At 38.0% G+C, this 10,855-nt stretch overlaps 1 protein-coding gene across 1 annotated transcript in view; it reads right to left on the bottom strand.

Annotated features, from left to right (window-relative positions):
• Nucleotides 1–1,676: 1,676 nt before the first annotated feature.
• LOC119838163 (fatty acyl-CoA reductase wat-like) overlaps nt 1,677–10,855 on the bottom strand; it is a 44,746-nt gene continuing 35,567 nt past the window's right edge. Inside the window, exons 5-11 of the mRNA XM_038364006.1 lie at nt 9,507–9,661; nt 8,346–8,462; nt 7,499–7,608; nt 6,209–6,270; nt 5,111–5,333; nt 4,581–4,761; nt 1,677–3,489 (exon numbers count right to left, since the gene is read on the bottom strand). Coding sequence (XP_038219934.1) covers nt 3,138–3,489; nt 4,581–4,761; nt 5,111–5,333; nt 6,209–6,270; nt 7,499–7,608; nt 8,346–8,462; nt 9,507–9,661 — 1,200 coding nt within the window. The 3' untranslated portion in view covers nt 1,677–3,137. The remainder of the gene's footprint in view (nt 3,490–4,580; nt 4,762–5,110; nt 5,334–6,208; nt 6,271–7,498; nt 7,609–8,345; nt 8,463–9,506; nt 9,662–10,855) is intronic.

Below are 10,855 nucleotides of genomic sequence, written 5' to 3'. Positions count from 1 at the left end.
TGACATCGGGGCTGTCCTTAGTTGAAGTGCATTGAGCTTGTGGAACGCACCGTTTATATTCGGGATGATAGTAAGATCTCTTTCCATTGTAAAAGCTATCACAATTGACTGGTGCGCAGTTATTCAAAGGATCTTGATCGATTTCTTTGCACACTTTAAGATTTGGATTGCTAGGGTCTTTACGCTTGACTGTTGTATCAAATTTAATGTTTACTATCTCCCTCTTATTAGTTTGTTCACGTGACGATTTTGAATCGATGTAGATGGTGCAATATCCACGTCTCTGGTATGGGTTTATGATCGGTGCGATTAGCGAGAAAGTTCTCTCTGTACCTGAAATGTATAAACAATATATTAGGTCATATCTAGTCGAACATGTTTCAGCACAAAGTACAGGGGAAGTATCACACCCCCACAGAATATCAACGTGAAATAGTAGCATACTACTGTGTTTCGTACGGTGAGGAGGAGAGGGCCGTTTCCCTTTACTTAAAAACGAGCGGCACAATGGCAGAGGCACTATTTTTTTAATTTAATTTTTTTTTTTTTTAATGTCATAGCGGGCAACTGAGCTTGTGGTTCGCCTGATGGTAAGCGATCACCACCGCCCATGAACATTCGCAAAGGTAGTGCCTTTACGAATGTGCTGCCCGCTTTTATGGGATAGGGGAAAAGGAAAGGATTAAAGACTGGAAAGAAGGAATGGACTGGGATGGGTGAGGAAAAGGAAACGGGCCTCCGGCTCCCCCACTCACCGTACGAAACACAGTGGCATGCCACTATTTCACGCCGGTTTTCTGTGGGGGTGTGGTACTTCCCCGGTGCGAGCTGGCCCAATTACTATTACCTAACCCATGTTAACCAAGGCACAGATGATACTACTAAGAATTGAAAGACCCTGAATTCTCAAGCATATTATATACCATATCACATAGGTAATAGGGTTACCTTTCGGAATGAGGCCATGGCAACTGCCAACAATGTCCAGCACCCCACAGTCGTCATCTAACCAGCATTGGTCTCCATTCAATTCCACATAGGTCTCATCTCCTGCGCTTAAAATCACAAAAAACTCTAGACCTACACCGCAAGGAGACAAATTCATACCTTTGTCCACTACGAGATCTGAAACGGATCTAATTACGTGTAAATTATCAAAAATAAATACGATCATAATATAATTGTAAACAGTCATGTCATATACATTTTATGACGTTTGTTGACTTCTTTTAATTTGTCGGCTGTGTTCGGAAAGTGTCTTCAGTTACTTTATTATTATATAATAAGAAATGAACACACTTTTAAAATAAATGTTAGTAAATTTAATTATATTTTTATACAATATAATATGTTTATTACCAACGTAGTTTGCCAAACCGTAGCATCGCCTAGCCTCTCGGCCACCCTTGATCCCGCCTCAGCTCTCTTCTCTTCAACTCTTTCGGTTGCATGTGCCTAAGGGAGACCCCGCGCCATCTATTGATATGATTAACAACTCTCAACCAATAAGAAACATTATTTCAATGGCATCTTTCATGTGATGTTTACTCATATTCAATACTTTTTAAGGATACTGATCCATAAGCCTATAGTCTGGAAGTATGTTAAAAATATTAAAATAATTTTATGCATTAGACTTCTGGGCACAGTGATTGGCGTATAAATAAAACAATAACTTATTAATAATCATCTTTATTACAATAGAATGGCAATTAAAATACTTAATTTAAATACACCTTATAAACTACTGAGCAAAAATTATCACAATAAAGATTTGTTATGAATTAAGCCTAAGGTTTGTGTCCGGCCCTAGGTCCAAATAAGGCAAATTCTATATTGCCAAATTTGATACGTATCGAATTGTTTTATACAAAATATGTTATATTACTTGTTAATATCGTATTGTTCTAATAATTATTGCTTTCAAATAACCGATGTCCCTGGGGAGAGAGGTTCCATAAATATTCAATAACAACTATTCCTTATCAAACATAAAAATAATCACGTCCACGGAGTTATCGAGTATAAAGATTAGAAAAATACAATCAAATTGAGAACCTCCTCAGTTTTTGGGTAACGTCGGTTAATAATTATATGAACAATTTAAATAACCCAAATTTCTAATCTTTTATTAACAACTGAAGCACCAATCATTATATATCACTATTAGCTGCACCCGGCAAACGCTGCTCTGCCTTACTCTTATCATTTAGGAGTATGAAAAATAGATGTTGGCCGATTCTCATAGATACCGGATAAGCACAAAAAATTTCATCAAAATCGGTCAAACCGTTTCGGAGGAGTATGGCAACGAAAAGTGTGACACGAGAATTTTATATATTAGAAGAAATAATAATAGCAGACATTTCCCGCGTCAGTCCCAATGTATGCATGTTTGCTTTGATTTTTAAATCTACACAACGGATTGTGAGAGAGTGATTCATGAGAAGTTTAACCTGTATAGAACATCTATTTATCTGCTCTGAATTTAACGCGGACAAAAGCTAGTTTAAAATGAATTTTATAGTTCTGGATAACAGCACGTCCAAACAAACAAACTTTACAGTTTTCAATGATTCTTATATCCAAATAATAAAAAACTATGTTAAGTCTTTTGCACAACCTTCATATAAAATGCCTACACCTTAATCTAAGTATCACTGACCTTTTAACATCCTGGTTATTAAATTCATATTTATTGCTATGGTTTTAGAGTTGATTTTTCAATGTCTAATGCGCACTCAAAATTTATAATTTAATGCCATCTCACAATATTTAAAAGAAAAGAAAGAGATAGAATGATGTCGAGATATTATTTTATGTGTTTGTTGAATTAAGACATTGTCTCCCTTAATATATCAGGTCAGAGATGTAACTGTAAATACATTTTATTTTAAAATATACACACGCTTTTAAGCAGAGAGAATTTCTATTGAACACATGATAGAAAATTCGAAATTTACCTATACAATAAAATAAATACCTTTAAATACACATAAATAACTTAAGCCATAACTGCAAGAAAATAGAAAATTTTTACAAAATAACAATATCAACCTGCATTTACATAGTGTGTATTCTACAATACTTATAAAAAATCATCGGGCTCCTAAAATAGGGCCTCAAACTGTCCCAGATTAAAAACCTATAACGAGCTTCGTGATCCACCACATCAGTCGGACAAACACAAACCCAAGGATAGCGATCAGGAGGTAATTGGCTACTTTCAACATATTCTGCTTCCGCAGACCCTGTGGCACAGTGTCCAGAGGATCCTTCAATAGATACAGCCGTATGCCCCTCACGTGGTTGTGGAAGTACATATCCCAGTCTAATTCCGACATGTTGAAGTTGAAATTGTGTCTGTCTGCCTTGCACAGCTCCTTGTAGAGGTTCTGCACGTTCTGGTTGCTGAACTTCCACTGGCGGCACGAGAAGTAGCTGATGACGGTTGAGAACTTCTCGATTTTTCTGTATGCCTTCTTCAACCTGTAAGAAAAGGTATATTTTAGCTGGACGTTGGTTTATAGCATGTAAATGCTTCATTAATTATATGGTAGTCGAGCACGCTTCGGTACTTGGGTACTTCGGACTATGACATAAAAAAAATATATAATAATAATTTAATAATAATATTTTTATTTTCAGATATTCATCCATATTTGTGTTAGTATACATTAATCTTAGAAACTATGTTAGTAATACGTATTATAAAATTAAATTCTATACAAATTAACAAGATTAAAACCATTAAAAATTATCCATTATCATAATTATATTGCGTACGATGTAAATTTGCCCACCGCTTAAGGAATGGACCATCTACTTTCTCAATTAATGTCTTCAGAATACCATTGGAACTCTCACGCATTCTCTTCATCATAGATGCTGCCCTTTTCCTCATTATCGCGTAAAAATCGTCGGTCTGGCAATTTGCAAACATGTGAGACGCGCTACAGAAGCGCGGAAGCCCCATAATATATAAACAAATAAGTTATAGAGTGGAAAAAAAAACGAAAGTGAAATAGTAGAAGAAATTTGATTTCTGTGGCGGTACCTCGGGAGCCTGACAGGCTAGACTACTATGGTTTGGCAAAATGACGCGGGTTGGTTTATTGGCTAATCGTTTGAGAGCAATAACCACAGCAGATATTTATTAGTCTAGCCAATGCCACAAGTTCGAATTCAGTCTAAATCTGTTTTTTTAGTGTAATATTTTAAATTTCATTTAGCATCTCTAGTGAAGGGGTACCACTGAAAATCAGAGCTGAGGCGTTAAGCCTCAGGTTTCCTGAGTAGCATCCCTTTTTGGCTAACGCAGCCACACATCATTGTTAAGTGTAAAGTTTTTTTTCCTCTTATTTTCTTTTTATTGTATGCTTCTGTTTTTTCTGTTCGATCTGTTGTGTGTGTGTATGTCTGAGTCAAAATAAATGTTTTTCTTTCTTTCTTTCTTTCTTTCTTAGTATTATGTTATCTGTAGCACTGTACAGGTAACATTTGTTCAGGTGAAACAAGAGAAATTGGTGTCCAAATTTCAAAATTGGGTCGTAAGTATATAGGTATATGGGCAAACTTACATAGGCTTCTTTCCAATCACAACAGCGATCGCATCAATGATGTACGCGGGGACCCAGTGCAAAAAGAAGGAATATATCGCGTAGGCCATGTCTGTCTGCGTCAGCACCAGCAGGTAGCACCATATGGCCTGTGTTGGAGGCACTTTCAGACCTTGGATCTCGTTCAGTTTCATGTACTGATCTGTTAAAGCATCAAGTTTTTTATATTTAGAGCTATACTGACACATGGACTATGGAAGCGGGAGTATATTAGTTCTGATGATGATGATGGACCTGCCAATCTTGAGGACTGAACAATATGACTGTTATATAATTAGTAGTGGTGGCTCAGTGGTGCTTAAAACTGTGAAGGAAAACGTCGTGATAAAACCGGCATGTCCAAGAATCAAAAGTTCGACGACATGTGACATCTGCCAACCCGCACTTAGCCAACGTGGTGGTTTTGGCCTGAGCCCTCTTAGGAGACCTGTGTCCCAGCAGTGGGAACGTGTATGGGCTGATGATGATGATGATGTTGAAGTGGAACTCACGCCACGTCAGCGGGTTGTCAGGTGCCGATACGTAGTTATAGACGGGGGGCGGCACGTCGGCGGGCGCGTGCTCGCTGTTGGCGAGGCCGGCGCCGCCGCACGCCGCGCGCCACGCCACCGCGACGCACGCGCGCACCACCATGTCCCCAGGCACCAGGTCCGCCGCGGCGCACAGGTCGCAGTTGATGACGCGGAGCAGCCCCACCGCGGCGCCCACCACCACCTGCACCATTATATTCCCTTTCTTAGACATCCAAACACATACAGTCTAGATGTATTTACGTTAATACATATAAAACATGAACACAAAATTATGACAATACTAGCTTGGCCCGCGTCGTCACTCGCGTGGTACCTGGGTGATCAGTCTTTATCCTAATAATCCATACATTACGTCTAGTCTAAATCTAATCTAGATCAGAATCTACTCCGTACCATATTTCATACAGATCCGTTCAGCTATCATTCCGTGAAGTACCAAGATTTCCTGATATAATTGACAATAACATAATTTAGACAACTTCTATGACATAAACCATCGGGTTACTGTGTCGGCTTATACCAGGGTGAAAAAATGATAGCGAGATTTATTTATTTAGGTTCATCAGCTGTTGTTGCATAAACATTTTCTCTCAATAAAAATAAAAGTTTAGTAATACACATTATATGCACAACAATTAAAGATAAACACAACATTCAACAAAAACAAACAAGTATAACTAAGGTAATATCTATAAATGACAAATAAGTTAGAATTCATTCATATTAATATTGAACACTTTTTGATTAACAGCAAGTATATTATGTGAGTGTAAAATAATAATTAGAGATAAGATGGAATTAATGGATGCCGAAACTTATAGGAGTCAGAGAAAATATCTACAGAATTGCTATATTTATTATGTAGGTTACAAAGTCAGAGATTGGCGAGTTACGACCCAGTACAGTTCTGTTTCGAAACATCATATCCAGCAGATTTCTGCGTTGTTCCAGCGATGTCATTTTAAGTGTTTTTAAGTGTTTATATAAAATCATTATTGTGGTGGAAGCTTTGATGATGTCCCATATAATATATCTCATATAATAATGTCAACTCACTCCAGTCGGTCCATACACATTGTCAATCCAGCCCGCCACTGGCTCTTCGGCGGTTGCAATGACTGTCGAACAAAAATAAAAATAACATTTAAAAGAAATCATATCATACTAATATTATAAATGCGAAAGTTTGTGAGGATGTGTGCGTTTGTTGCTCTTTCACGCAAAAACTACTGAACCGATTGCAGTGAAATTTGCTACGTAGACAGCTGGACAACTAGAATAACACATAGGCAACTTTTTATCCCAATATTCCTACAGACTTACACGGGTGAAACCGCAGGGCGCAGCTAGTTCTTCATAAAGATAAAAATACAGCAATGAGTTTGTTTGTCGTTTCTTCATGTTGCAAATAGCAAGCTTTTTTTAATATCAGGACCCTAAAATAAATTTTGAGAATCTGGCCGACAAGGGCCTATTTTAATTTGCAATTAGATTATGTGATTAAACGATTAATACAGGCATGTTAACCCAGTTCAGAGGTCCAAGTTGCCGTTTCTTAATATAGTTATATTCTTTATTATTGTTTATTAAGTTTTTGACAGCGTTTTTGCTAGTCTAAGTAATCAGATATAAAGGAAGCCTATCTATTACCTCCTATTTCCAAACACAAAAATTAAATCATAAAATCACTGCTTGAAAGAAAGACGGACAATCTAACGCATTCATGTAGAAATTAAAGACATTTTAAACGCGAATTATTCGTTATTGTAAAGTGTTCGAAAGGTCGAGTTAATAATGAATAAATCCCATTTAAAGTCCGTTAAAAAGTCTTTAATTTCTGAATGTATGATACTTCCGTAAAATCAAACACAAGAAATACATAATTCGTAGCAATACGCATTTATAACATACTAGCTGCGCCCCGCGGTTTCGCGTAAGTTTGTATCCCCTGGGAACATCGGGATACAAAGTTACCTATGTGTTATTCCAGTTGTCCAACTATCTACGTAGCAAAGTTTCATTGCAATAGTTTCGGCAGTTTTTGCGTTAAAGTTTAGTAAAAAGCTCGCTAGTTTTTGCAAGCTTTCGCGTCTATAATATTAGTAAATCAAGATTGCGGGAGCCCATACCCCATTTCTTACCCTTCCCACTCCTTTCCTTCATTCCTCTAATCAATCCTTTCCTAATCCCTTTCCAATTTGAAGGCGGCAATCCATTTGTAGAGGCGTAAGGTTTGCAAACGACTTTGTGCCTCTCAATGTTCATGGGCGCTTACCATCAGGCGACCCACCAGCTCCATTGCCGACAGTGACATTAAAAAAAAGATTAATAGAAGATGATACATACCTATGGACGGTCTGAACAGAGCTACAGGTAGACCTACGGAGTGTTTCCGTACGATGTCTTCGGCCACTGCTTTTGTGTACGCATATGTGTTAGGGAAGTCACCTAATAGCCTGAAAGAGAAATTAAATAGAATAATATTCGTATAAGACCATTCGAATACCTAAAACATAATATTATACTAGACTATATGTGCCGCGCGGTTTCGCGCGGTTTAAGTATGTATACAGTAGGAATATCGGGATAAAGAGTTGCCTATGTGTTATTCCAGTTGTCCAGTTATCTACTTACCAAATTTCATTGCAATCGGTTCAGTAGTTTTTACATGAAAGAGTAACAAACACACACATACTTACATCCATCCTCACAAACTGTCGCATTTATGATATTAGTAGGATTAGTAGGATTACATATAAACGAAACGGTAAAGGATAGCCTCATGAGGAAACCAACATGTCGAAGAATCAAAAGTTAGACGACATGTGACATCTGCCAACCCGCACTTGGCCAGCGTGCTGGATTATGGTCTGAGCCCTCATAGGAGGCCTGTGTCCCAGCAGTGGGAACATATCATCATGTGATGATGATGATACAACATTAAGAAATAAAGTACGAGGTGATTATCTCAAATTTACTGTATTCTTTACTGTAAACTCAAACTCAACTCAATCTCCATCTCAACTCAATCTCAAACTTAAGCACCACTCAAACTCAAACACAACTCAAACTCTGTCTTAACTCAAACTCAAACTCAAACTCAATTTCAACTAAAACTCAAACATATAATCATTCAACTAGACTTCCTAAAGAAGCACTTTTGTCATATTGCTATATATTAGCTAATACGTACCCGGGCGTGATGTTTTTTATAATATTCTCGTCCATGTTTTCGACGAGGTCAATCAACTTGTCGCCATCTAGCGGACTCTCATAGAACTTCTCTTCTATCTCGTTTTGTGTGCAGTTACTGGAATACAAAATATCATGTGAATCATGTTTTGTTTGTTTGTGTGCACGCGCGGAACGCAAGTTTTCGAATATGGTGCTAGTGATATAGGTTGATGTTGAAATATTATAAGTTGCATTAAACAATGTACAGGTAAAAATCTCTACATAGTATAAAACAAAGTCACTTTCCGCCCTCTATATGTCTGTATGCTTAGATGTTTAAAATAATGCAACAGGTTTTATTTATTTATTTATTACTCTTTAACAAAAATTGTACAGGAAACTTAAAAATATATATATTAATAACAAGTGAAATAAGAAAAAGAGTACAATTTGTTGGGCGGCCTTATCACTCAGAAGTGATCTCTTCCAGGCAACCCGGGCAAAAGGTAACAAGCATTAATTGAGCCTAATGGTCGAGAAACAAAATAGAAAAATAACGTACAACATATCTTATATATAAAATTCTCGTGTCACAATGTTAGTCTCTATACTCCTTCGAAACGGCTTGACCGATTCCTCTGAAATTTGGTAAGCATATTGGGTAGGTCTGAGAATCGGCTAACATCTATTTTTCATACCACTAAACGATAAGAGTAAGGCAGAACAGCGTTTGCCGGGTGCAGCTAGTACATAATATAATATATACATATACACATACACAAATACAGGTTTTGGTTTCTTTGAATAGATAGTGATAAAAGAGGAAGGTTAATATATATAACAACAATATACTAGTCAGAATTTAACGCGCAAGGTCGATTGCAGACCTTACGCCTCTACAAATGGCTTGTCGACTTCAAATTGGGAAGAGATGAAAGGACTGACGAGAGGATTAAAGGAAACAGTGGCGTAGCTATCATAGAGTCAGGTGGTGCAGTGCACCAGGGCCCCGGAGCTCAGGGGGCCCTCTAACCTCAGCTTTGAAAGAGGAGAGGAAGGCGGAAAGAGGGGAGGATCGCCCGATTCTTTCCCTTTGCACTAGGGCCCTTGTCCCCCTAGCTACGCCACTGAAAGGAAAGGACTGGGTAAGGTGAGGAAAAGGATATAGGCCTGCGCATACCTGTAAGCTGTGGATATATGCACATATGATCTCAGCTTGGTACACGATCTCGCAAGTGTCAGCATCTCCCGGGATCCGCGTACATTTATCGCTACTGCCGTTTTAAGCGATTCGTCGAAGCGCACTGTCGCTGCGCCGTGGAATATGAAATCGACCTGGAGTATTTACATCCTTATTAGTAACAATGCTGGTAATATGCTTTCTCTGCATCAATATTATAAACTGGAAGCCTTCTACGTGGGCGGTGGTGATCGCTTACCATCAGGCGAACCACTAGCGGTGGTTCAGCTCAGTTGAACTCAATTGAATTGTTGTTTTTAATGATTTTTAGGGAGTTCGAACCTTCTATATCTGCTGCGTAGTTACGTAATAGCGTAAACCTAATAAGCTCTTAATTATCCAAATAAATTCATATTTAGACTATATTGTATTAACATATAAAGTTATAACACAGTTTGTTGTATCTCTTCTCTGTTGAAACTGTTATCGGAACTGGTAGTAAATCCTACTAATATTATAAATGCGAAAGTTTGTAAGGATGTGTGTGTGTTTGTTGCTCTTTCACGCAAAAACTACAGAACCGATTGCAATGAAATTTGGTACGTAGACAGCTGGACAAATGGAATAACATACAGGCAACTTTTTATGTCGATATTTGTACTATATGGACTTACGCGGGTGAAACCGCGGGGCGCAGCTAATATTATAAATGCGAAAGTTTGTGAGGATGGATGTATGTATGTGTTTGTTACTCTTTGACGCAAAAACTGCTGAATCGGTGCAATGAAATTTGGTACGAAGATATCTGGACAACTGGAATAACACATAGGCATAGCAGCTTTTTATCCCGATATTTCTACGGGATACAGAGTTACGCGGGTGAAACCGCGGGGCGCAGCTAGTAATTTGATAATGTTTGAAGATTCAATTCAATGCGTCTGAAGGTCTAATTAATTGACCAACTGTTTCATTGTGAATTTATTTATTACTAGCTGTTCGCCCCGGCTTCGCCAATGGTACTTATATAGCCCATATCACTAATGAAGTTACAGCTTTCTAATGGTGGAAGAATTATTGAAATCGGTCGAGTAATTTTGCGAAAAAACGTTACAAACATACAAGTTTCTTTATAATATTAGCGTAGAGTATATACATGGACGACATGGATGACATGGATATGTAACATGGATTATTGCATGAACCCTCATAGGGGGCCTGTGTCCCAGCAGTGGGAACATGTACGGGCTGATGGTGATGATGATGATGATGATGATGGTGATGATGGTGATGATGATTATGGTGATGGTGATGATGATGATGGTGATGATGATGATAGTGGTGGTGGTGAT

Source organism: Zerene cesonia, unplaced genomic scaffold (genome assembly GCF_012273895.1).
Source record: "Zerene cesonia ecotype Mississippi unplaced genomic scaffold, Zerene_cesonia_1.1 Zces_u001, whole genome shotgun sequence".
Taxonomy (NCBI): domain Eukaryota; kingdom Metazoa; phylum Arthropoda; class Insecta; order Lepidoptera; family Pieridae; genus Zerene; species Zerene cesonia.
Note: the sequence above shows the minus strand (reverse complement) of the source record. Positions and strands in the feature narration are given on the sequence as shown.